Source organism: Carica papaya, chromosome 5 (assembly GCF_054855325.1).
Source record: "Carica papaya isolate Zhongbai chromosome 5, ASM5485532v1, whole genome shotgun sequence".
In the NCBI taxonomy this organism is placed as follows: Eukaryota; Viridiplantae; Streptophyta; class Magnoliopsida; order Brassicales; family Caricaceae; genus Carica; species Carica papaya.
This window is the reverse complement of record NC_142313.1, coordinates 35,588,187-35,615,716: the sequence shown is the minus strand read 5'-3', so window position 1 is coordinate 35,615,716 and position 27,530 is coordinate 35,588,187. Positions and strand designations below refer to the sequence as shown.

General features: G+C 38.4%; 1 protein-coding gene across 2 annotated transcripts; it reads left to right on the top strand.

Annotated features, from left to right (window-relative positions):
• The first annotated feature begins 53 nt into the window (after positions 1-53).
• On the top strand, positions 54-17,697 carry LOC110813189 (scramblase-like protein). Of its 2 annotated transcripts, XM_088220437.1 has the most exons (12): positions 54-699; positions 1,006-1,657; positions 8,961-9,047; positions 10,375-10,416; positions 10,520-10,564; positions 11,403-11,468; positions 11,572-11,628; positions 11,749-11,810; positions 14,776-14,896; positions 16,827-16,901; positions 16,980-17,086; positions 17,315-17,697. In XM_088220437.1, exons 2-12 carry the CDS (start codon positions 1,088-1,090, stop codon positions 17,343-17,345), a joined length of 1,263 nt encoding a protein of 420 aa, XP_088076563.1. In that variant the 5' UTR covers positions 54-699; positions 1,006-1,087; the 3' UTR covers positions 17,346-17,697. The 2 variants fall into 2 exon arrangements, with proteins under 2 accessions (XP_088076563.1, XP_088076564.1); XM_088220438.1 differs by lacking the exons at positions 54-699; positions 1,006-1,657 and adding an exon at positions 6,238-6,310.
• Positions 17,698-27,530: the final 9,833 nt, after the last annotated feature.

Here is a 27,530-nt window from a genome sequence, read left to right as displayed (position 1 = left end):
ATTACATATTCATACCTGAACCAACATATTTCTTGATAACTAAATTTTTACATTTCTCACAATTAAAACAAACTTTCTTCATGTTCTAAATCTTTGTTACAATTTTCCTCATCGTCAGTCCACGTAGAAAATCTTTGAAATTTCATGTACAAACTTTTCATGAGTTTCCTATTCTGATTTACAACTAGAAACTTCATCAAAAAATTCTAATTCTAAGGCACTGTATAAAATATTCATTTGTCCAACATTGTTTTTAGGTATGTAACGAGAAACGCAAATCCCTAAATTCAAGTGGTTTGTCTCTCTCTTCAAAAATTGTTTTGCCCGTAACCTCTTCAACGGTTGTATTCTGTCATTATCACCCAAATCATTACCATCACTGTCCCTCCTTCGCGTCTATTCCCCTTCGTTACTGAAAACTCCTACAACCATCATTGAAACTCCTGCAACCTCTTTCCCTTCCTGATCGTGTGCTTCTAATCGCCATTAATTACCATCAGTTTCCCCTTTGAGTTTCTTCTGTCTTTTGCTCTCTCTCTTTCACGCTCTCTGACCTATTTCCATTTCTAACGACCTCCCTTTTCATAGTTTCCATCCACAGGTGCTTGCTCCGATCTACTTTGGTGGGTTCTGCTATGGTTCTAATGCAAGCATATTATGGCCTGCGCTCGTCCACAAGCTGTTTTGGGAATATTATCGGTGAGACAAATTTGGGATTGTAATTTTTGTAACTTGAAAATGTTAAGCCTTCCATTTTTCTTTGATAATAAAGAGCAACATCGTTTGAGAACTTTAGTCCATCACTGAATTTGGATTCAGACCTTCCCTGGTGGCAGTGCCATTATAGGAGTAAGGGAATTATGGTTCCATTAAATAGTTATTGCATAAGCCGAAGGAATAGTTGTTGACAATGTAATAACTGTTACATTCAAACTTAATTCAGTCTCTATTCATATCTTTTATCTAATTTAGTGATTGTTTGAAATTTTTTTTACTTTTTAACAGGCACTGTCTGATGTTATTGGGTGAATAAGGCAACAATCTGTTCTGATCTGGAGAGATTTATTTAATATACTGATATCCAGTTATGCATAAGTTGGGTATATCACTGTATTGTGATGCCAAGAATCTTCAAAACAGTAGGCTTAGGTCCAACAAAAGTCAAGTCCTTAATAGCTTGCAACAGAAGTGGTGTTCGTATGGAACCTTATTGCAGCAGAATGACTTGCAGATAGGGGTTACAAATGTTCAGAACAGTTTGATCTTAGCAAGATATGTACAACATAGGTCTAAGCTAGCTTGTCTAGTTCAAGGGAGTGGCTATTGGCTGAAGCAGAGCAGGGGGGCTGTGCATCGCTGTTTCAATCATGGTGTTGAAAATAGTCCTCATTTGACCAGAAATTTTCTTGCACAACTTTGGATTGCAGAGAAGAAGATGATAAAGTACAGAGAAAAAAGAAGACCAAAATTTGTTAAGTGTAAGGGTAGCGGTGAAAAAGTTTATCATAATCCTTCATCCTTCCAACACGCACTTGGAAGATGGTTTGCAGGTTCAGCTGTTCCAGACAAAAAATATTACGAGGGTGATAAAACTCTGAAGCAACCACCAGTAGGCCAATCTATTTCTGGTTTTCTGAAACCAACATCTCGAGAGGAGGTAAATTTGAGTTTTTTTCTTGGATTGCTTCTTGAGTTATCATTGGATTTCTATTCACCATATCAGATAGTGACAAAACATTTTTCTCTTGATTTTACAACCATAGGAATAAGTAGTTAGAGAGTTGTTTTTCTTTTATTTTTGAAAATGTATCAAACAGTTTATTGCTAAAAGGTATTTTTTTGAGATAAAAGTATAGAAAACATATTGATGTGAAGGCGCCAAGGGGGCGCCACCCATGTATAAAAGATTTACAAGTCAATAAGCACATCTACAATTGACCCCTAAATCGTCAAAATGGTTAATGTTATGTTACAGAACAACGGAACCAAAAAACTGTAGCCATTTGTCCATGATGTTGCCAAAAATATCTTCATTTCCATAAGAGACTCTGTTGTTTCTTTCTTTCTAAATTGCCCAGAAAGTGGCGACCGGTATAAGTCTAAACTTCTTGTTCTTCTTGCACACCAATTCCCAGGCAAACAATTCATCTTGTATGGAACTGGCCATTACCCAGCAAATACCAAGTAAGCCATAGACCATAGTGCATAGCACGTGAGTGATAGGATTATTACTAAAAGGTATGCTTTCTATAATTCCCTTGGCACCAGAAATATTAGTGGCTTATAGCATCTTTGCTATCTGTTTTGATAGAGTTAGAAATTTAGAGTTAGAGATTTATAGTTCCAAGTCCTTTTTTTTTTCAGTGCCGCAAATGGCTTGGGGGACCTCATTGGTATTTGATCTGATTTATAAATTTCTCCTTGTTTTGTAATATGGGTAGCACCTCTTGGTCCTTGTTAACATACTTTTCTTTGCTCTTAAAAGATGAACTGATGGAAAAATGAGTTGAAAAGTGTTGCCTAGCATAATGCTAAGATTATTTGCTATAACTCCAGAATCACTCTTTTCCAATTGTGACATCAATATCTCTCTCATTAAGTTGTAGATATTTCCATTTAATTCTGTAATTATTCTGTAACAGTATATAGTGTTTTTTATGCATAATTCACTAGTGTATGTATATATAGATATTCATATGAAATAAAACAAGATAGAAAACCTTCTTCCTCTAGTTTCTTCTTGGTTAATTTTCATCATGGTATCAGAGTGAAGCCCTTGATCATTGCACATTGTACATATTCAACTACTGATAATATGCCTGATTGTTCCCAAAGGTATGGGTGCAATTGAATAATCTTAGATCGGTGTTGGTATAGTGGTATATTGATTGCGTGGTTCCTGTTCTGAGACAAAAGATTGACAACATCAATCCCTCTTTTGTGGCTGATGAACAACTTGGTCATGTGGAGTCTCTTGGACCAAAACTGCCTGCTCCATTGCATCATGAGTCGTGTTCTTTTTTTTTTCTAGATTGAAAGGACAACTTGACGTTATCACTGGGGACAAACACTGAATATTTGACCACATTGCACGTCGGAGTCTAGTTTCTGGTGGGAGGAGTTGACTTTGCTCTAGTAAAGCTCACTGCCATATGAGAAATCTACGATTTCCTGGACTCGAGTCTACTGGAGTTGCTTTGGCCCTATTTTATGGCTAGAAGAAATCGATTCTATTGGAGTCAAGGTAACTACTATATGAGATCCCTTCATGTTGGAGCTGTGTTTGTGGATAGGAAAGGAGGTCACATCGTTTGCTGCTATCTTGTGAAGGCAGACGTGGCATGCTGTTGTGAATTGATGGCACAAGCGTAAGGTAGCAGAGTTATGTAAGCAAGTGATGGAAAATTTGGAGTGTAGGAGAAACTAGTTCTTTACATATTAGGCCGATGAGTTTAGATGAAACCAAATTTTTTTTTTTTTTAAATAAAAGAGAAGAGTATTATTATGAACATGGATATCAAAGCATACCGTCCGTATACAAAATAATTACATATCAATCAAGTGGTCAATGATTATCCCAATATCTTCCCAATCTGAAATGTTATGACCTAATAAAATAAAACTAAAAATGTGAATCTATCTATCTTTAATGTTTACATATATTTCCTTCTGCACTAGCCAAAAAATGGCAAGCGGAACTAAAAATAAATGCTTTTCTTTTTACATATACTTACCCACACCCATAGCTCTTTACTTACATCACCCGTCATGACCTGACTCATCCCCATAATCCCAAACACAATGGCCCAAATGTTGTGCACAACCGGGCAACAAAGTAAAATATGGTTGCAGGATTCCTTATCAGCTTTGCATAGGTAGATCTATTAACTAAAATTTTGCCTTTTCTCCTCAGCATACCAGTGGTCAAAATACTTTCTCTTGAAGCTTCCTAAGCAAAGAAAACCATTCTACGGGAAGCTTTGGATCTCCAAATTTGCTTAAAAGGTACTGCCATACCAGCCTCTCCATCACTTTTGGATAGGTAATTGTAGTAAGATTTCTCAAAAAAACCCCTTTTCTTATCCGGCTTCCAGATCCTCCTATCCCTCTGGTCCCCCAACTTCATATCAGCCAAACAAAGGAGCAAATCGCTGTATTCATCCACTTCCCAGTCCTTCAAATTTCTTTTAACTTGTACACTTCACCCACTGCCTCCACCACCATTCCAATACACCTTCTCCACCAAAATATCCTTTCACATGCAATATCAAAAACTGTTGGAAGTCTATCTTTCAGCTTGAAGTCCCCTAACCACTCATCCTGCCAGAATCTAATTCCCCCACCATTACCCAGCTGCCACCCAATGCATTCCCAAAGCCTGCTGCTGCCCCCACTAATTTTCTTCTACAAACTCACCCCATACGGTTTATACTTCCCTCTTCTCCCCCCATCCTGCTATCAGTCACCCCGTCTAGCCTCCACCACCTTCCTCCATAATTTCCCCTCCTCACTAATAAACCTCCATAACCATTTACCATGTAGAGCAGAATTCAACTCCACAATAGATCTTAACCCGAGCCGTCCCCCATATATGGGTTTTTTCACATCCTCCCACTTCACTAAATGATATTTTTTATTTCCCTCTTCATCACGCTAAAGGAATCTACATTGGTTCCTTTCAAGTTTTGATGCAATGGTAACCAGAATTGTTAAGATGGAAAGATAGTATATTGGTAAGTTTGCCAAGGTGCTCTTGATTAAGGTAAGCCTCACTCCTTTTGATAGAAAGTTTATCTTTCGTCCCGCAAGCCTCTTCTCAAACATTTCTACTTTTGGGTCCCAAGTTTTAGTATTTTTGAATCTCACTCCAAGAGGAAGCCCGAGGTATTTGATTGGTAAAGTAGTATCATTGCTTACTGTTCATCCAAGCTTTGGGGTTGCGAGGATATGTCATAGGAAATAACTCCACACCAATTGATACTGATAGAATTCTTGGTTGGCAAGAATAAAAAAAAAACTCATTCTTTATGCCTTAGTTCATTAATTCAATGCAACCACAAATTTCTCAAGGGTATTTACTCTTTGATAATATCCATAGTTTGGCTTGCTGCATCTCAGACATACTCCTAAGTTGGGAATGACGCACAAATATATGAATTGTGAAACAAGGTGAATGTAACTAAATAAGGTGAGATGATGATCACACGATATTTTGCTGAAATGAGTGGTTTGTTGTAGGAATTAGACTATTGTTAAGATTTTCAGGCAGCCTGTTCAATAGATGCAACCACATTTCAAAAATTAATTGACAAGGAGTGGGTTTATGAATTTAATATAAAAAATGATCATATCAGGGTTTGGGTCCTTGGTTGAGACCGACCTCACCATGACCAACATATTTGTACATTTCAACATGCTGAAGTGTCATGGTCAATTTAATTGGTGTTGACAAGGCATTTAGTTGTCGGCCTCTTTCACAATGAGACAAAGACTAGTAACTAAGGTATGTTAGATGAGGATAACCTAACATGTTGTTACTCTGATAAACTACGACATCAGAGAGTTCTTGGAAGCTTAAGAGTAGGCTTAGTTGAGGCCACGGAGGTGAGCCACAGAACTCAACACATCTACGTGCTAACTTGTTTTAGACCATTGACACATCAACAACAAGAGAAGTATCTAGTGCTAGCAGCTTTGTCAATGAAGAGGTACTAAGTTTAAAACGACTTTGTCATGGCTTGAGTCATACTCATAAGCAACAGCCTCTTCTAATTTTCCAAAATTAGGTATTAATTCTTGCTAATCTTAATAAACAAGATAACTTGTGAATTACAAATTTAGGAACTTCTAACTATATGACAGACTTTTAGACCATTTTGAAAACTATATACCATGCTCAGGTAATGAAAAGATCCTCTCTGTTCCTAATAGCACTTTCCTTTTTTACTAGAAAAAAAGATATGAAAAGGTCTGCATTGCTTATTGCTCTTTGTTAGTGTTAAAGGCTCCATCACTTACACGTTCTCCATTACATTGTCCTTTGTCCTGCATGTCCCAAAATTTTCTAATAATCTTTTGTCTACATTTGCAATCACAAATGGCCTTAACTGTAAATCTGAATCCTTTCTTATTGTGTTTTTTAAGAACTAAAAGCAAGAAAAACATGATTAAAGCTCAAAGCTTGATGGTTTTAACATGGGTTTTTTCAGGAAGTTTTAGGACGTGATGAAAGGTAACATTGCTGAGCACTTTAATGAATTCATGAGTTGGGGTCTTTATCATCAAGGAGTTCAGATCCATAAGTCTCATGGTGTGTTTACAAACTCATTGTTGAAGTCTTCGCTATGAGATTAACTAAGCTAACAGGGAGGGTGATGGAGAAGTGTTAGCCTACTTTGTGGGTGGTAGACAGATTGTGGATGCAGCCTTTAGTAGTGGTGGATAAGCTGAAGTACAGGAACATGTAGGGAGTTCTCTGCAAACTTGATATGGAGAAATCTTATGACCATGTGAATTGGGTTACCTACATTATATGACAGAGAGAATATGCTTTGGGGATAGATAGCGTAACTGTATCAAGTCTTGCATTTTTACGACATCTTTTGCTATTATAGTTAATATAGGTCCATCTTTCTTTAGAGCTACCACAGGTCTTAAATAAGGAGATTCATTGTCTCATTTACTTTTTATCGTTGATATAGAGGTATTACACAAGATGCTCATGAGGGGCTAGAGATCTTGAGATGTTTAAGGTTTTGAAGGTGAGAAAATGGTGAGCGAGTGAAGCATGTGACTCACTTATTCTTTACTGATGATACTTTGTTATTCCATGAACCGAATAAAAAAGCTTTCCTCAATATCAGAGGTGTTCATTTAAGTTCCCATGCTGTATCCGACCTTAATATCAATTTGCTAAATATGAGTTGGTGAAACTAGGCGATGGGAGAATGCTACAGATTGTCTACTCTTCTGGAATGTAAGGACTTGACTTACCAAGCAAATATTTGGATTTGCAATTGGGAGCAAAGTATAAGAAAACTTAGACTTGGATCCTGTGGTGGTGAGGTTTGAATAGGGTTTGGTTGGGTGGAAGAAACTTATTATCTAAATGGGGGAGACTCATTCTTATGAGAAGCAAAATGAGCAATATCCCTATTTATTTCATGTCTTTGTTGATGATTTTTTATTATCATGTCCGAAAGACTAGAAACCAGATAAAGCAGATTATTTTGGGGAGATTCTATGGAAAAGAGGAAATACCATCTTATAGTCTGGGATGAGGTCAAAAAGTCAATTCACCATGGAGGGCTGGGGTTTAGATCATTGATGGAGGTTAATGTGACTCTTTAGGAGAAATGGCTTTGGAGGTTCATGAATGAGAATGATAGTCTTCGATGGAGGGTGATTGATACCAAGTTTCGCATGATGGACGGAAGGTGGTTCACCAAAGATTCGTCTAGGCCCCATGGTAATGGGATGTGGAAGAAAATATGTTATTAAAAAAAAATAAAAAAAAAGTGGAAGAAAATTTGTATGGGTAGAGAGAAGTTCCAAAATTGTATCAATTGGAGGGTGGACATTGACGACAGGGTCGATTTGTGGCAGGATGCATGTTGGATGGTGGTACACCTAGAGCCAAATTCCCCCAAATTTATGTTATTGTTTATCATAAAGAGGCTTTCATTCAAGAGCCCTTCCTTGGCACTACAGAGAACATAAGTCATCACAAGGAACCTCAGCGATTTGGGAAGTTAAGGAGTATGAGCCACTTCTTCTTGCCCTCTCTAGGGTTAGGCTTGATGGAGCCAGGGATCACCCTATTTAGAGGGTTAATGTTAGAGGGGTTTTTTTCCATTAGACCCTTCTACCACTACTTGGGAATGGGAGGGGTATGGACAATGTCTTTCCTTTTAAGCAAATTTGGAAGGTCAATGCATCACCCAAGGTAGCTTTTTTTTTCTTCTTTTTCGTCCGCTTTGAAGGTAGCTAGAGGATGCATTTTAACATTAGACAAGCTGATTAGGAGGGGTAGGATTCTGATGAATGGTTGTTTTATGTGCAAAAGGAACGCAGAATTGTCTCACCACATCCTCTTATGGTGCCTCTTTGTCTATAGAGTTTGAACTCTCGCTTATAGCCTCACTAGTATAAATTGGGTGTATGACTGGATCGGTGAGGGAGGAGATTTGAGTGTGGAAAGAGGTCACTGAAGTGAAAAGGCAACACCTTCCCCCCCCCCCAAAGCTACTTTCTAGGTAACGTGGAAAAAAAGAAATAGAAGAACTTCTATAGGCATTGAAACTAACTTTAATAGGATTAAAAATAGCTGGTTTTGTATTAAGAGTTATGCTCTTTATTCTTGTGAGGATCTTGGGGACCTTATAGACATTTTACTTGACATGTAAATATATGTATACATATATATTTTGCCTGCTTTATATTCCCGTAATGCTCGTGAGTAAATACTATTTTTATTTAAAAACAGGATATTTCTTTTAAGTTTTGCAACTGTTCTGTGACCATATATAGTTCTTTCTGTATATAGGTTACTAGTATATATACATAACATTTCATACGAAATACAACAATATATAAAACTTTTTTTTCTCTGTTCCTTTTCTCATTAATTTTCATTGGCTTCACAACGACTTAGGAATGCATGTATTTTTATATAAGAATGCAATTCAATATCTAGTTCTTATCTTTTTGTGTAAATGATTTTCACTTAAAATATTTATTTTGCCACTGAACTCTGAAATAATTAAAAGAAATAATGTTATGAATATATGACCTTTTCCTTCTGGAAGTGTTCTTTTGGGCTTCCCATGTTCATATAGAACTTATTATAGAATTGGTGCGAAATCTAGCTCATGTCTTCTTTAAATTTTCCATTGAAGTATTATTAAATTTTGACAAGTATAGCAGGCAAGTGACTTTTTCTCTGTTCTTTCATTGATCAGATCCAAGTTGCACCTCTTGTTGCCAGGTCAAATTTGTTGATTACCAGGGACATTGAATGGGCAAATCTTGTACTTGGTTTTCAGCAGGTGATCTCTCTAAATCAGTTGTTACCTCTATACATTCAGACAGAGTGATCTTGACATGTTTATCACTCATTATTATCGATAGTTTTCTAAATCACTTGTTCCTTCCATACATTCAGGTAGAGTGATTCAGACATGTTTATCACTAACTGTTGTCCGTATTCGTCTAAAGCCAACGTTAGATTCTGCTTTGTTATTTTCAAAGAAAAGATTGAAATAAAGTAACAAACTGAAGTATTTTAGGCTTTGTTTAATATGTAAAAATATTTTTTAATTTTCATTTTCAAAATATATATTAGATGAAAATTAATAAATTGTTTGTAAAATGTTGAAAATATGACATTAGTATGAAAAGAATAAAAAATTGGTTTTAACATTTTCTGGAAAACACTGTTTTTAGTTGAGTATCACATATATAAATATAACTATATGTTTTATGCATAGATATATTGATTTATAAAATGAAAATTAAAATGTTTTTATAAATTAAACATGACTTTGCATAAGAAATTTGTAAATAAGTAAATAAGAACATTTTTTATTTTAAAAGATCATCTAACCCCTAATCTACTGTTAGATTGTTGTTTCCTATCCTCCATTAATACTTTCAGTACTATTCATTGCCTTGTGAACAACTTTCACAAGTCTTCTGGCAACATTTCCTGCAACAACCATATGCAACTCATGAGATTAATCATGGGAAAATCTTTTATATTTACAATACCCCCCATTTTCCGGAACCGAAAGAGTAGGATTTAGGCTATCACAAACCATGCCAATAGTTGAAGAGAAATGGTTCTATTTCGTTCATGTTACGCAGAAAATCTTGTACCCCATATCTTATATTTTCTTAAAAATCTTGCACCTTTCTGACATTCACCTGATGTTATACAGGTATAACTTTTCTCAGATGGTCTTTGAAGAAACTGTAAATATGCCCATCATTTTTCCATTATCTGCTTGATGTTTGGCTAGTATTTCCTTAATCATTGAATAATAATCGACTCTGTGTTTGGCTAGTATTTCCTTAATCATTGAATAATAATCGACTCTGTGTTTGGCTATCTTATATGCTTTTTTTTTTTTGCTTGACTTAATGGAATGAGATGTCTCTGTATTATCCGTACACATTTCTACATTTCCTCACCACTTCTGAGATTATCATGATGTTACTTTTCTTTTTCCCGAACATTTGGGAATTTTCCTTATATGACCTCTCATTTTCTGTCTTTTGTTTTTTCCCTTACACACCATTTTCATGTTCTTTTTTTGTATTCACTTGCCCTAGTTTGATTGTCTTTATTGCTAATGCTATGTGTTCAAATTGTAGGAGAACCGTTATGCGATAGTGGATGTATGCTACCCCCAGGCTGTGAGTAACAATGTTAAAGTATCTGAGGATTTTGCAGCAAAATGCCTGATTATTTTGGATTCTATCTTACTAAGTTCCTGAAGAGTCAAGGTTTTTTTTGCAGCCTGCTGGTTTTATCCGCGAACAGAGTAATATTGTTGCTAGACAGGTTACTTTCTCATGTTTATTTTGTATGTATGTATTTCTACAGCGATTGCTTTCTCATGCTTATTTTGTTTGTTATACTCCATAATCATGTATGTAGTTTGACATGAATATTTTATTACCTTTGATGTTGGTTAAGATCTAAGTCATAAACCAGTTTGTTAGCAGTCTTATGCTATTCAAAACTATCCTCCCATAGGTACTCCTGAAATCTTGAGGCTAGAAGGTATAGTCATAGATTGTTGAAATCTATTTTTTTTTTTTCATTTTTATTTCAAAAAAAAGAAATCTATTTTTTCCCTGAGTTTTTTACATGTAAAGTTTAATAATCATCACAGAGTCAATGATTTGTTTAGATAAAAAACCCCTGTATATTACGTATATGACACCAAAGGGGTGTTGCTCCTATTCGAAGAATTTACAAATCGGTTGGAGCATCAATAACCCTCCCAAGAAAAAAATTGCTGCACCTCACCTTTAATGCAAGTAGAAAATTTTATGTCAAAAACAGTGTTGTAGATACCTTCCAAAACCTAATGAGTATGAAGTCAATGAGCACCTAAGAAGTTCAATACTCCAATCTTGGTTATGCGCAATTACATGTATCTCTATGAAAATCTGTTTGCAAGATGACTCTGAATTAAAATTTGATGTTTTTAAAGAAAACCTTGTTTTTACATGTTAGACTGACTGGCATTTATTTGGATGTGAAGTAGATTATAGAGGCATTAACTCAATGTCTGTTTATGAGGTTTAGACTTTCGATTAATTGTGGTGATTGCTCAATCTTGGTTCTACTACAATTCCCATCTTATAATGGCCTTTATTTTTACATTTTGCAGTTGCTCCGTCTCCGACGTCCTTTCATTTCTTATGTAACTGATGCTACGGGTGCTGAGCTCTTTAGGGTGAGGACTTGATAAAGGTTTCTCCTCTATGTAGAAAGCTGTTTGGCTCTTAAAGTTCTAAACGTACAGTTCTCAGTTTGAAGCTTTTCTTTGCTACATTCAGGTTCGTAGACCTTTTTGGTGGTTAACCAGCTCAATTTATGCTGAGGTTGATGGTAAGGTATGCAAAGTTGACATTTGCTTGTTGTCATTACAAAAATGCAATTTTTTATGATCAATAATGCAAGAAATTTCAGCAGGTGGTTTGATGTTCATTTAAGATTTTCATTGTTTTGTGTAGGAAGTTGGTGTTGTTCATAGACGATGGCATCTTTGGAAGAGGATCTATGATTTGTACCTGGGGTAATGTTTTTAAACATTTTATTTTACAAATCATATTTAAGTATTTAATAATTAGTTATGCAACTGAATAAAGTACTTAATATTTTTAAACCCTAAATCCTAAATTGTAAATCTTTATTACTTGAAGGCTTGGGCTACAAGCAAGTGGTTTTAAACAAAAGAAAAGTAGTAAAAATGTTAAACTTTTTGTTAAACACCACCCTATCATGCCCTATTCGAAGGCCCTCATTACGCCTCTCTCCTTGTCACGGGACAATATACAACTCAAGACATCCACCACAAATGTGAAGAAAAAAAAAAAGAAAAGAGTGATTACCCTCCTAACCATGCTACCCCGAAAACCAAAATCTAGGTTTGCCATGCACGAAGACAACAAAAGGAAAAGAAGCATTACTTATAGGAAATTTATGTTTTACGGATTCACAATTGAAAATGGACGGTGTCCAAATCTTTTGTGATGAAGCCAAATTTTATCGGTAGTGTTACTAAACAGAAGGGAGAGAGGTAATGCAGGTGCCTCCAAGAAGTATAACTTGTTCCTTGCTTTCGCATATCTAATCATTGTCTCTAAGTAATAGCCCAGAAATACACTGTGGGAATGAGAGAAAGTCGCTTTGCAATTTAAATCATGAGACAACTCAGTTATTGATACAATATTAATGCATAGCTTTGGGACATGAAGGATATCCTTAAGAGTAAAACTCGGGCTAATCTTGATACTACTAACTCCTATTACGGTGGTTAATGAATCACTTGCAAAGTTATTTTTTTGTTACTTGGACAAGGAACATATGTACCAAAATGGTCTGAGTAATTCATATGATATGTAGCTCTTGAGTTTATAATCGATGAATGTGCAAAAGTTCTGTTTGAGAAACTTAAACCATATGAAATAGGAAACTCCCTGAATATACCAATAGACTTACCTGTGGGTTTTTGCTGGATATTTGAGGCGAGTTCTCAGCATTTATATTTCTTCTTTGAACTCTCTGTATTCTGAAGCCTTTTGTTTCTTTTGTTAACTCGTTAAATAGGTCTATCCCTGAGTTCTTTGGAAGATACTTTTGTACCTTCACACTTTGCTAGACATAAGAGGCTTTTTATATAATTTCTAGCACTTTTCTTTGGTATGACTTGATTTTTTGCAGAAGGTGTACTATAAGTTGTCTTGATTATCTCCACTTGTTTTGGTTGCCACAATATGGCCATGCTCCTTATTTGCCTACCAGTGAATTTTTGGTCTGCTAGTCAACATTGCTGAGGCCTCAGTTGATTGGGGTTCCAGTATTATCCCCTTCTTCTACTTTCATCTGCCACAATAATATAGATTACCTTATTCAGGGAGGGTAATTCTTCCTTGCCTGAAATTTGAACCCTAACTTGGTCAAATTCCACAATAAGACCTGCGAGAAAATTATAGATTCTATCTTGAATTTTAGTGTATCACTGTATTTCATCTCTATACGGCGATAGTGATCTAGCTCCTGCCATAACCCTTTCAAAAGATTAGCATACTCGATAACTGACATGCTTCCTTTTGGTAGAAGTAGTCTCCACTTTGAAGTTTATAGATTTGAGCAGCATCACAGACTTTGGAGTAGGTCTGTCTAACAGCATCCCAGATGTATTTGGCACTAGGAGGAACATGCAAGTATTACTGATTTCTAGTAATATCAACTTCAAGAGTCGGGCCATGATTGTAGAATCCTTCTCATCTCATGCATCAAATCTTGGGTTTCCTAGTTTTGCCCTGTTCTGAAAAGGTGGTTGATTTTTCCTTCCCCTTTTAGAAACACTTGGACCTGATGTCAGAAACAGTGTCCTACAAAAGCTGTTTTAGGCTGATGCATTGTGGGATACCAATTGAACTTGACCAGATGTTAGTGGCGGCAGATGGCTGGACGCGGAGATGCAAATATAGAGAGTCAAACCTGACCAGAATTTAGAGTAGCATGGAGGCTGGCTGGCTGGCGGCGGAGGGCAGTGGGTGCAGAGGCAGAATGCTCCTGGGGCTTTTCCTGTGGCTTTCAGATGGTTATGTGTAGCTTCAGGCGTGGCCTAAGATAGGGTGTGTGGCTAGCAGAGGTTGGAACTTGGGGCAGCAATGAAGGCCTATTTAGGAAGGGGGTTGGCTATGAAGGCCAGTTATAGATTAGGGTTTTGTTTTGTTTTTCTTTTAATTTTTATTTCTGTTCCGGCAATGAAGGCCGGTTTAAGTTATTTTTCCTATAGTTTTGATACCATGCAAGAGAATAAAATATGTTTATTGTTGAATAACTTAACTCTATATATACAGAACTTTTAGGTACAATAAACGGAAAACTTAAATAATTAATTACATAGCCGTATTTTTACTAATATACTCTTCTGCACAATAATTACAAATATACACTTTGTAACATTATTATTTATAATATAACTAAGAATACATATAACTAAGATTTACTACATTTTGGAGTGTTTTTCCCGAGCCCTTAACCCATTTAATTCCCTCTCCCTCCCCAAATGAAAAATCCGGGCTTCCACTAGAAAACCTTTTAGAAAGTTGCTCGTATTCTAATTCCTCTTAAAGAGGAAACTAAATCTAATTGACAGAGGACTAAATAAAGTTATAATAGAAGCTAAATTCGTAGTAGTAAAATACGTAAAACAATCAATTAGAAAACTAAATGTAATCCTTAACCATGTGAACATGTTCTATTACGAAAGTCATATAATTACTGCAGGCCTTTTTTAAATGAAAATTCTGATTTAGCTTCTTGTTTTCCACCATTTTTATTCATAGATATTGGCTAGTCATATGGGAGCAAAAATATATTTGAATTCTGATTACTTCAGAAAGTATGTTGGTGGTTGATTATGCTTTTCGAATGCTATCTTATTCAATACCTACACTGTGAATTTTCGTTTTGTTTCATCCTTCTGCCTGGCTCCAGTCTGGAAACATGTCTTTGTTTGTTCTTAGGAGTAAGCAGTTTGCGGTAGTCGAAAACCCTGGCTTTTGGAATTGGACATTTACTTTGAAGGATATTGATGGGGAGGTGCTGGCTGAAATAGATCGTGATTGGAGGGGTTTTGGCTTTGAGGTTAGATCCTCTCACTTAACTACTAATGTTGTTTCTCTGTTGATAAATGTTTCTTTTGCTCTTCTTATTATTAAAGCAAAGAAATATAACTTAGATATTTATAGAGGTGCTTTTGATAAGAATAATAAGGTGCATTGGTTATATGGAGAAAGGCAAATATGCTCCTATTCTCTCACATTCTTCGCTAGTTGAATGGAAGTATACTCTTACCTTGTACAAATAAATTAAAGCAAGTAAAAGTTTAATAGGAAATAAAACTGGTAACATGATGAGTTTGGTAAACCACGATTCATAACGAGCTCAACCAATAACATGCAACGAGTTCAATGAATAAAGATTTGAACAGTAGCTCAATCAAATAACTGTTTCATTTGGTAGTGCTGTAGAAAAAAACCATTTTTTCTTAAAGATTTTATTTTTAGTTAGTAGTTAAGAACATGCTGTCATCAAAAGTAATTACAGTTTTTGGTAATTTATTTTTTATAAAATATTCATAAGATCCTACAAAAATATATATATGTTTAGTGATAATACATTTAAAAATATTAGATAGATAGCTGCACTATTTTGGCTCCATCTTTGTGGGACACAACTTACATACCCTTGATGATTTAGGAGCAATTATTGATATGCTCGTTGACATGTAAATATAGTTTGTACTTGGGCAGCTCCTTCTTGGAGCCTTTTATCAATATACTTCTCTTTTATCTAAAAAAAAATACATTTAAAAATATTATGGGAATACATGTAGTTGTATTATGATTAACTGTTCTTCACTTGAGGGAATGAAGAAAAGCATAACGAGTTAGCACAATTTCTAGAAATGGTTTTGAGGAATCCAGTCTCTTCAAAAAGATGATAGGACAAATGAAGAGAAAACAAAATGAAAAATGCAGTACAATTAAAAAATAAATAAAGAACAGATACCCCAGCCACAAGAACCTGAGTAGACAATTAAAAGAACCAAAATCAACAGTAGAAGCAGAACCAGACCCACTTCAACTTGGCATCCTTTGACTAATGGAAAGCCTAATTTTTCCAAGTCTGTTGACATAAACCAAAAAGAGCCAAAGAAAGGAATGTATTAGAAAAAGCAAAAGAAAAAAAAAAGAAAGAAAGAAGTGATGTTTTTTGCTAATAAGAGTAGTTATGTTATTTAACATGCACTTATTTATATTTTTAACATTTGGAATCAACAAAGGGTGGGTTTTTGTGTAATAATTTGGAAATGGTTGGTTTTTGTTTAACTTCTAAAAACGGTGGGGATTTTGTGTTTCCTGAAACTCTCATGAAGGCTTTTGTAATCTGTTCGTATATATGTTTCATATTAATTTTCAGGAAAGATTATGAATATATTTAGTAAGTTACAACTTATAGTTCTGTGCTTCAAAATGAAGCAAGTTATGTTGCTTAGAGAAAGCAACCAATATATCATTTACTTCAACAAACAAGAGGATCTTGTCATGAACTTCAACCTCCATCAAGTTATCAACTTGCATAAATCTATGTCCCAAATTGTTTGTTGCTTTTTTCCTGATCTTATATGAAGAAGTTCTGAGATAGTCAAGTTTTGGTTCACTGTTTTCACACATCATATTCAATGAAAAGAATGTCATTTACTGATGTAACAGTGGAAACTATGTTGCTCCCTTTAACCTTCTGCGGCACACTGTTTACTCTTTTTTCGGTAAAGTCGTTTTCTTTGACCTTTTCGTGGAAAAGGATGTTCTGGGTACGAGAAGTTCGCTTCAATTTGTAAATGGATTGTCGCAGCTAACACTTTATTCGCATTTTCTTTAGATGTCTAACCTTTTGACATTTCCATTAACAATGACAATTTTTGCATTTATTACCAAATTTCAAATTTAAAATAAGCAACAATTGCAAGGTGAATACATGGAGCCTTAATGTTTCTTTGCATGTTACACAGATCTTTACTGATGCTGGTCAATATGTAATTCGCTTTGGCAGTTCTGATCCCAGTTCCAGGAGCCATGATGGATCGGTAAAGCACCAGATCCGAAAATAAGATGTGCTTACTTCTTAATGTTTTTCTTTATTCATGTTTAGTCTTTTGTTGCAGATCCAAGAGTTAGAAGTCAAGCGTCCACTTACTCTATCTGAGAGGGTTGTAGCCATAGCTCTTGCTATATCTTTGGATAATGATTACTTCTCCCGTCATGGTGGCTGGTAAGATTTTATTTTTTGATGGATGCTTGTCAACATGTTTTGTTATGCAACCTGTTGTCTTGAATGGCTGATGAATAGCAGCAAAGACTAATAGAAAACTCGTAACATTAGCAATTGTCATTTAACAGAGCACTACATGATAGCAGAAAAGGAAAAACTCATGATGTAAATGTTTTGACTTTTCAAAGAATGGTGCTGATTTTGGTTTTACATTTTTACTTCTTTCAGGGGAATCCCTTTCATTGCTGTTGATCAATAGGATCAGCCAAGCTTTGGAGGCAATGCAATTCTTTCTCAATTATATGCATTTGTGTTTCATTAGAGATATTCTTTTAACCAAAACATGATTTATACTACAATAATGAGGGATTGGCTTGTCTTGTGAGATCTTATCATTGGTGAAGGCTGCAAGTATTTGAAGGTTGTACAATGGGGGATTTGGTGGCAGTTGTCCTTGCATGTCAGTACCATCAAATAATTGCAAACTTGGTGCATTTGGAATAAGGACTTCCTTCCTTGATAAGTCAAGGCAATTCTGACTATGTTTAAATTATTTTTTTTTTTAAAGAAAATTAATTTTAAAAATAAATAATTATCTTTTTTGGTTGGCACATTTGTGATACATTTTTTTCTTATTTCGGCCATTTGTTTTATTTTTACATCTTAGAAAGAACTAATCTTGATGTGCATCAGGCTACTGATTATTTTCTTTCAATTTTTATCTTTTTTTATTTTTTAATTTTTTTTTTAAATGAACATTTAAATCATTATTTTAAAACTTTCAAAAGAAATCTAACACAAATTTTTTTTAAAATTTTTTATATTTTTCTCAAAATATAAACCTAAATAAATCTTTAAAGCTTTAAATCTTATTGAAAGAAAATCAAACGAAATATGTATTTTTGAATTTTAAAAAACTTTTATGTATTCTTTAATACGTAATAACCTAAATAAAATCTTAAAATTTTAGATCTCCTAAAAGAAATAACGTCTTTTTTTTTTTGATCTTTTTGAATTTCAACTTTTCTTTTTTTGGAAAATTAATCAAATAAAATCTACCATTTACAAAGTATTTTGCTTCTATACTTTTCTTTATAAAAAAAAAAAAATACTTTTGAAAGTCTATTTTTGAGTAAATTTTGGCAAAACCTCCTCGGAAGTTCAACCTATTTACTTCCTAATTCTTATAAATCATCAATCCTCAAATCATCAAGCTATAAACACAATCATATAATTATATGAAATTTTCTAATTTCAACCCATTAAATTTATTTAAGATATTGTTAGATATCTTATCCGACGTACAAACTCATAATAAAGCACGTTACAACTTTGTATGTTCATGAAAAAAAAAATTATATAAATATATAAGTTTTAAAACAAATCACAATTAAGTAAAAAAAAAAATGCCTCAAACAACAAAGAAATAATGAATCTTCAAAAATGCAATGACATGTCAAAACTTCAAGAAAAGAAAAAACTGTTTGAATAAACTAATCTCTTAATCCAAGTCTAAAATAAAGCTATTATGTCTTTAGATCCTTAATTCGGAATTTCTTAGTTACTCTCACATTTCTGTGTTAATGTCCAAAATCATATTTTACTTCTTATAATGTACGTCCAACATAAATTTGTTTATGATAATGTCAATATTAATCATCATTGATGCAGTCAAATCACAGATAAATTTGAAGTTTCAGAGCAGATTTATGCATTATCTATATTCTCATTAAAATAATAATAATAATAATATAATAATGCCTCAAAATCTAAATTTGCTTAAAATATAAGCTTGATTTGTAGTTTATATTCCAAATAAATAATTAGGAGTAATATAGTATTTTCAGAAGAATTAAATGATAATAAATCATTTTTAAGGGCTATAAATTATTACTACAATAGTTTCAAGATATCTAAAATGTCAAATTCAAAATTCCAAACAAAATACCAAAGCTTCTTCAAAAGATCAAAGATCAAATTTTAATTTAGAAATAGTTTCTCTTAAATTCCATCTTTCCTATCTTTTCCGTACCACTGACATAAATCTTAAAATATAATTCAGGAATAAAATCTACATTTTCACAAACTTTTTGTCACAATATTATCTATTTTAGCATCTTGAAATCATTCATGAAAAATCTTGAAATCATTCAATCCTCATAGTACAAATCAAAGATTTTTGAGTATTTTGTAAGGTAGACATGTAAACTATAATTTGAAAGAAATAATCAATTAAAAAGCTATCGAAAATTAAAAATTTGGAAGCCAAAGACTATTGCCACGATTTATGTTTTACCAACAGCTCTAAATATATAAAAATTCATAATTATATCGATTCTCATCAAAATCATGTAGATTACAATTACATATTTGTCGATGAAATTTGACTGGTAACATAAAAAATTATATCCACAGAGATACTACAATGCAGTTCACATTATTCTAAAATCCTAAATTTTAAAAATTTATATTCCTTAATCCTCATGCAAATCATAGATTATGAAATGTAGATCATAGTTAAAATAGTTTGATTGCAAAAAATTGGCCAACATTATTGTAGCGCCCGGACCAAGGAGGGGAAAAAAAAAAAAAAAAAAGCCACGTCGGCAGCCACGTCAGCAGGCCCGGTCAGCAGTCCCGGCCAACCGGGACCTGCCACGTGGCAAAATCACGTCGTTCCAAAAAGGGCCACATTGGCGATCCGCGTGGGCGCGATCGGACGGCCCAGATTTAAACGCACGGACGGCCCAGATTCAATCAGAAACGGACGGCCCAGATTAAAACAAAATGGACGGCTGAGATCAAAAGGCAAGGGGTTATAAATAGAACCCCCACACCAGACCACAAACCCTAGCCGCCTGCCACTCGCCGGAGAAGACGAACCAGAAGCCGGCCGCCGCCACCCGCTGCCGCACCGGAGGAACTTCCGACCACCGATCGAGGTAAATTTCGTACCCCCGACTCGTTTTTCTACGCTGATTCCTCCTGTGGCCAAATCGGAGCCAAAATCTTGGCCAAACGGCCGGAATGCACGACCGAAGCCCAGCGGCGCCGCCGCGCCCTTCTCGGTTTTTGCCTCCGATGAGGCCCTTCCCGGCCTCCGTTTGATGCAATTTTTATATCACCGTGATCACCACTATTTTCTCTACAGGTTGACCGGAGCCGAATCACCAAAACACGAACCTCGCTAGAGAGCCGCCGCACCCGAGAGCGCCGCTGCTGGTAAGCTCCGTTTTTCCGTGATTTTTTGGCCCCCCGAGGGCCCTAGGGTTGTTTTCTCGCAGGGACCGATGCGAGTGTGGCCGAATTCGACCGAAAACGGCCGAAAACAGCCAACCCGAGGCGAATCGCCGTCGCCGGAGCACGGCGGAGCCGCTGTGCCGGAGTTGCGATTTGGGCCGAAAGGGGCCCTGGGCCTAATTTGGGATTTTTTGGAACACGTGCAGGTACCAGTAGTGCGTTTCAGTTCCCCGAGGAAAATTCAGGGAAAATTAGGGACAGCCTGCAAGCGCACTGTGAAGCCGTGTTCGGACCCCGAAACGAGTAAGGACCCCTCACCCTATTTTCTATCACTGTTTTAAAGTTCAATAAATAATAAAACGGTATTTCATGAATCAACGAATGTGTGAAATTGCTTAAGGTCGCTAATGGAGCCCGAGTCTAGTGTGTTTGTCGGTTAACTGTTATTTGGCCTGTTTTACAGTTTTAAATGCAGCATGAGGTTCGATGTTTTCATTTTATAGTTTCGTGTGCATATTTTACTGTTTTATTGATTATGGATTGAATGACCGGGATATTGATGCTGTATGTTGTCTGTTTGGCATAAATTATCGTTTTGCTTGTTTGTATGTGATTGATAATGCTGACTGAGGGAAAAGGAGAATGAAAGATTATGTAAATGGAAATTGTATAATGTGTTCAGTCTGACTAGATATCCTGGGAGATGGTGGACGGACCGGGTCCGTAGGGAACCCTACCGGGATTGTGGTCTCCCATATCGGACGGGGTATGGAGATCTTATGTGTTTTGGCGCCCATACCGGACGGGGTATGGGGACGGCCTGTTTCACCCTCATACCGGATGGGGTATTGAGGTTTATGGTTTTGGCGCCCATACCGGACGGGGTATGGGGTCGACCCGTTTCACCCTCATACCGGACGGGGTATTGAGGTTTATGGTTTTGGCGCTCATACCGGACGGGGTATGGGGACGGCCCTGGAATCTAATGACGAATGTTAAAGGTTAACGGGTAGCGGGACCCCTATGGACCCCCACGGATACTAGTAGGCTGGTAAATGAGGAAAATATATGTTGTATAATGATTGAATTACAAAAGGCGTGATAAGTGTTATGTTTTACAGTTTATATGATTCCATGATTATGATAATGTTATTGCTTTCGTATATTGTTTTATAAATTCCACCGAGGTAAGTGGATGGTAAATGTTTTATTATTAATAAAAGGATTTGTCGTAAATCATGCTCCATTGGTCTTTTGTGTTTTTCTACCCACCTTTACCTCCGTGACGGTGAGATATCGTGATGTCTTTACTGGGCTAGTGTAGCTCATTCCCTATTTAATCATTTCAGATCAAGAGGACATCGTTCCCGAGCCGATTCCGCAGGAGGACGACGAAGGGGACGCTTAAAGACTCCATAGTCACATTCGTAGTTTTTACTTTCAAGTTTCTCCTTTAGGTAGTTTAATCTTTTATATTTTGTGAGCACGTTTCGGTTTCAGTGTAAGGGATGTTATTCAAATTTTGACCTCGCTTCCGCATTTGATATTTTTGAATATAAAATTCCATTTTAAATTTTCGGGGCTGCTACAGTTGGTATCAGAGCCGCATTTCCTTGGACTCATCCCTTACACAATAGTGCCTTAGAGTAATACTCACCGATATGTCGTTACTCAATCATTCCTTGTGAAAACGAGTACACGGGAATGAGGAGAGGAAGACCCCCACTAAACTAAGCGACCCAAGATAATTCGTTTCGGTAGGATTTAGACAGACTATTTGAGATGGTGGAGCCTCTCGTAGCTGCCCAGCAAAGGCAAGAGGAGAGAAGGGAGTTACCCGGACCTCCTCTGCTAGAACAGGTTGAGCCCCCGCTATAGCAGGCTGATCCCGAGCCACCCCGGCAGGAGCCTGTTCCTCCACAGTACCACCCGGCGCCACAGCCGCGGTACGACCCTGTACCACAGCCACAGTACCAGCAGGCGCCGCCACAGCACATTCCAGTACCCCCACCACATCAGCAGGTGCCACCACAGGGACCCCCAGTTAACCCTCAGCCGGCCCAAGTCCCTCTACCTCGGGACCCCGCTCATTCCTTGATTGACCCCGGCTTCATAGAGAGGTACAGAAGACTGAACCCTTCTACTTTTGCAGGGGGATCCTCTTTTGAAGAGGCCCAATACTAGCTGACAGAGACTGAAAGAGCTTTCGAGACCTTGGGAGTAGTTCCTGAGCAGAGGGCTGCCATTGCCTCCTACATGCTGGTAGGGGAGACATTGCTAGGAGAGGTTGTCTACAGGGCATGTGCCGTGGAGATAGCAGATAGGAAATTGAGGGTAGACCTGATAGGGTTAGACACAGGGGATTTTGATGTAATCCTAGGAATGGATTGGCTAGCGGCGTATCACGCCACCATAGACTGCTTTAACAAAAAGATTGTATTTAATCCTCCCAACGAGGAACCATTTACAAGTTAATAAAATTATTCGGTACTGATTTCCCCTAATGGCAAATTCTTTTCTTCTTAATTCCCAATGCCTTAATATTGTATTTTCTCTAACTAGGTAAACCCAAGAAAGAAGTTTGTATCCAAGAGATTCTAGTAGTCCAAGACTTTCCAGACGTATTTCCGGATGAACTGCCCGGTCTACCAAGGGACAGAGAGGTCGAGTTCACCATAGACTTACAGCCAGGAACCCAGCCCATCTCGGTAGCTCCTTACCGAATGAGCCGCATCGAGATGGAAGAGCTAAGGAAACAAATCACTGAGCTATAAAACAGTGGCTTCATTAGACACAGCATTTCCCCATGGGGTGCCGGGGTTACTTTTGCAAAGAAATGGGATGGAACGTTGAGACTATGCATTGATTATAGAAGGATAAACAAGGTAACAATTAAGAACAAGTACCCTCTTCCTCGGATTGATGACCTTTTCGATCAGTTGCAGGGTGCACAAGTCTTTTCTAAAATAGATCTACGATCAGGTTACCATCAGGTAAAAGTGAGAGCAGAAGACATCCCAAAGACGGCATTCCGAACCAGGTACGGACACTATGAGTTCCTGGTTATGCCGTTTGGGCTAACCAACGCCCCGGCCATCTTTATGGATCTAATGAACAGAATCTTCAGAGAATTCTTGGACCAATTTGTCATCGTGTTCATCGATGATATCTTAGTCTACTCAAAAAGTAGGGAAGAGCATGCTCATCATCTTGCCCAAGTCCTACAGGTACTCAGAGAAAATAAGTTGTATGCGAAGTTGAGCAAGTGTGGATTTTGGCTCGAACAAACCGCCTTCCTAGGACATGTTATATCGAACGAAGGGGTGTCGGTGAACCCCGAAAAGGTTGAAGCGGTACTTGGTTGGGAAAAGCTGACAACAGTTAAGGAAATTTGCAGTTTCTTAGGGATGGCAGGTTATTACCGCCGGTTTGTCGAAGGGTTCTCTAGTCTAGCAGCTCCTCTAACCCGACTCACAAAGAAGAATGCAAGGTTTGAATGGAATGAGAACTGCGAGAGGAGTTTTTCAGAGTTGAAGAAGCGACTGACTACTGCACCAGTGCTGGCTCTACCGAGTGGATCAGGAGGGTACACAGTTTATAGTGATGCCTCTTATCTGGGCCTGGGTTGTGTCCTAATGCAGCATGGAAAGGTTATAGCATATGGGTCTAGACAGCTAAAGAATCATGAGAAGAACTATCCTACCCATAACTTGGAGCTTGCCGCCATCATACACGCCTTGAAAACCTGGCACCATTATTTGTATGGAGAGACCTTCCAGATCTACACCGATCATAAGAGTTTGAAGCATATCTTCACCCAGAAGGATCTCAACATTCGTCAGAGGAGGTGGATGGAACTCCTCAAGGACTATGATTGTGACATCCTATACCATCCAGGTAAGGGCAACGTAGTGGCCGATGCCCTCAGCAGGAAAAGTGCAGGCACCCTAGCCCATCTGATGGTTTCAGAATGTAGGTCCATTGGGGCTACACAACAGGTTCGCCTGCGAGACCTGAAGAGAGTCACATGTTTGGGCCACCTAGCAGTCCAACCCGAGTTAATCCAAAGAATAAAGGAAGCTCAGTCAGTCGACCCCGCCCTAGTAACCCGCAAGAAGAGTGCAGAACAGGGAGTGAGCTCAGAATTTCAGATCTCCACCGACGGATTGATTCGTTTCAGGGACAGAGTGTGTGTCCCAGACGACAGTGAGTTAAGAAGAGACATCATGACAGAGTCCCATAGTTCAAGGTTTGCCATGCATCCAGGAAATACGAAAATGTATTAAACTATGCGACCTCGGTTCTGATGGAATGGGATGAAGAGAGATATAGCCGACTTTGTATCTAAGTGCTTGGTATGTCAGCAGGTCAAAGCAGAACATCAACGCCTGGGCGGTTTACTTCAGCCTTTACCGATTCCAGAGTGGAAGTGGGAACATATCACCATGGACTTCGTATCGGGACTACCCAAGGCACGATCGGGACATGATGCTATATGGGTAATTGTTGACCGACTCACTAAGTCTTCCCACTTCCTGGCCATCAGAATGACTGATCCCTTGGACAAGTTGGCAAGAATGTATATCCGGGAGGTAGTCAGACTACATGGAGTTCCAGTAACAGTGGTATCCGACAGGGATCCCAGATTCACTTCTCGATTTTGGAATAGTTTCCAGCAAGCTATGGGAACAAAGCTGTCTCTTAGTACTGCTTTCCACCCCCAAACTGATGGACAATCAGAGAGGACAATTCGTACGCTGGAGGATATGCTCTGAGCTTGTGTCCTTGACTCCGGGGGCCATTGGGACGACCACCTACCCCTGATAGAGTTTGCTTACAACAACAGTTACCAAGCAAGCATCGGCATGGCCCCATACGAGGCGCTATACGGGCGTCCGTACAGGTCGCCGATCTGTTGGGAGGAAGTGGGCGATAGAAGATTGTTTGGCCCGAATTTGGTAGAAGAAACCACGTCCAAGATAGTTAAGATCAGGAAGAACATCCAAACAGCTCAGAGTAGGCAGAAGAGTTATGCCGATACCCGGAGAAGAGACCTGGCCTTTGAGAAAGGCGACCGGGTGTTTCTTAAAGTCACCCCCTTCAAGGGAATTAGCAGGTTCGGCAGGAGGGGAAAATTAAACCCCAGATATATTGGACCCTTTGAAATCTTAGACAAGATTGGTACCACTGCCTACAGACTTGCACTGCCTCCTGAGCTCTCCCGGGTTCATAATGTGTTTCATGTATCTATGCTACGTAAGTACAATCCGGACCCTTCTCATGTCTTGGCTCACGAACCGCTTCCACTCCGAGAGGACTTGTCTTATGAAGAAGTACCGGTCAGTATCACGGACCGAGAAAGCAGAATACTCCGCAACCGGGAAATATCATTTGTAAAAGTCATGTGGCAGAACCACACGCACAGGGAGGCGACTTGAGAACTGGAATCAGAATTTAGGGCCCAATATCCCCATATGTTTGATCAAGAGTAATGAGCCAAATTTCTTTATCGGGGGGAGAGTTGTAGCGCCCAGACCGAGGAGGGGAAAAAAAAAAAAGCCACGTCAGCAGCCACGTCAGCAGGCCAGGTCAGCAGTCCCGGCCAACCGGGACCTGCCACGTGGCAAAATCACGTCGTTCCAAAAAGGGCCACGTTGGCGATCCGCGTGGGCGCGATCGGACGGCCCAGATTTAAACGCACGGACGACCCAGATTAAAACAAAATGGATGGCTGAGATCAAAAGGCAAGTGGTTATAAATAGAACCCCCACACCAGACCACAAACCCTAGCCGCCTGCCACTCGCCGGAGAAGACGAACCAGAAGCCAGCCGCCGCCACCCGCCGCCGCACCGGAGGAACTTCCGACCGCCGATCGAGGTAAATTTCGTACCCCCGACTCGTTTTTTCACGCTGATTCCTCATGTGGTCAAATCGGAGCCAAAATCCCGGCCAAACGGCCGGAATGCACGGCCGAAGCCCAGCGGCGCCGCCGCGTCCTTCTTGGTTTTTGCCTCCGATGAGGCCCTTCCCAGCCTCCGTTTGATGCAATTTTTATATCACCGTGATCACCACTATTTTCTCTACAGGTTGACCGGAGCCGAATCACCAAAACACGAACTTCGCAGGAGAGCCGCCGCACCCGAGAGTGCCGCCGCCGGTAAGCTCCGTTTTTCCGTGATTTTTTGGCCCCCCGAGGGCCCTAGGGTTGTTTTCTCGTAGGGACCGATGCGAGTGTGGCTGAATTCGGCCAGAAACGGCCGAAAACAGCCAACCCGAGGTGAATCGCCGCCGCCAGCGGCGGCGCCGTCGCCGGAGCACGGCGGAGCCGCCGTGCCGGAGTTGCGATTTGGGCCGAAAGGGGCCCTGGGCCTAATTTGGGATTTTTTGGAACATGTGCAGGTACCAGTAGTGCATTTTAGTTCCCCGAGGAAAATTCAGGGAAAATTAGGGACAGCCTGCAAGCGCACTGTGAAGCCGTGTTCGGACCCCGAAACGAGTAAGGACCCCTCACCCTATTTTCTATCACGGTTTTAAAGTTCAATAAATGATAAAACGGTATTTCATGAATCAACGAATGTGTGAAATTGCTTAAGGTCGCTAATGGAGCCCGAGTCTAGTGTGTTTGTCGGTTAACTGTTATTTGGCCTGTTTTACAGTTTTAAATGCAGCATGAGGTTCGATGTTTTCATTTTATAGTTTCATGTGCATATTTTACTGTTTTATTGATTATGGATTGAATGACCGGGATATTGATGCTGTATGTTGTCTGTTTGGCATAAATTATCGTTTTGCTTGTTTGTATGTGATTGATAATGCTGACTGAGGAAAAAGGAGAATGAAAGATTATGTAAATGGAAATTGTATAATGTGTTCAGTCTGACTAGATATCCTAGGAGATGGTGGACGGACCGGGTCCGTAGGGAACCCTACCGGGATTGTGGTCTCCCATATCGGACGGGGTATGAAGATCTTATGTGTTTTGGCGCCCATACCGAACGGGGTATGGGGGCGGCCCGTTTCACCCTCATACCGGACGGGGTATTGAGGTTTATGGTTTTGGCACCCATACCGGACGGGGTATGGGGACGACCCTGGAATCTGATGACGAATGTTAAAGGTTAACGGGTAGCGGGACCCCTATGGATCCCCACGGATACTAGTAGGCTGGTAAATGAGGAAAAGATATGTTGTATAATGATTGAA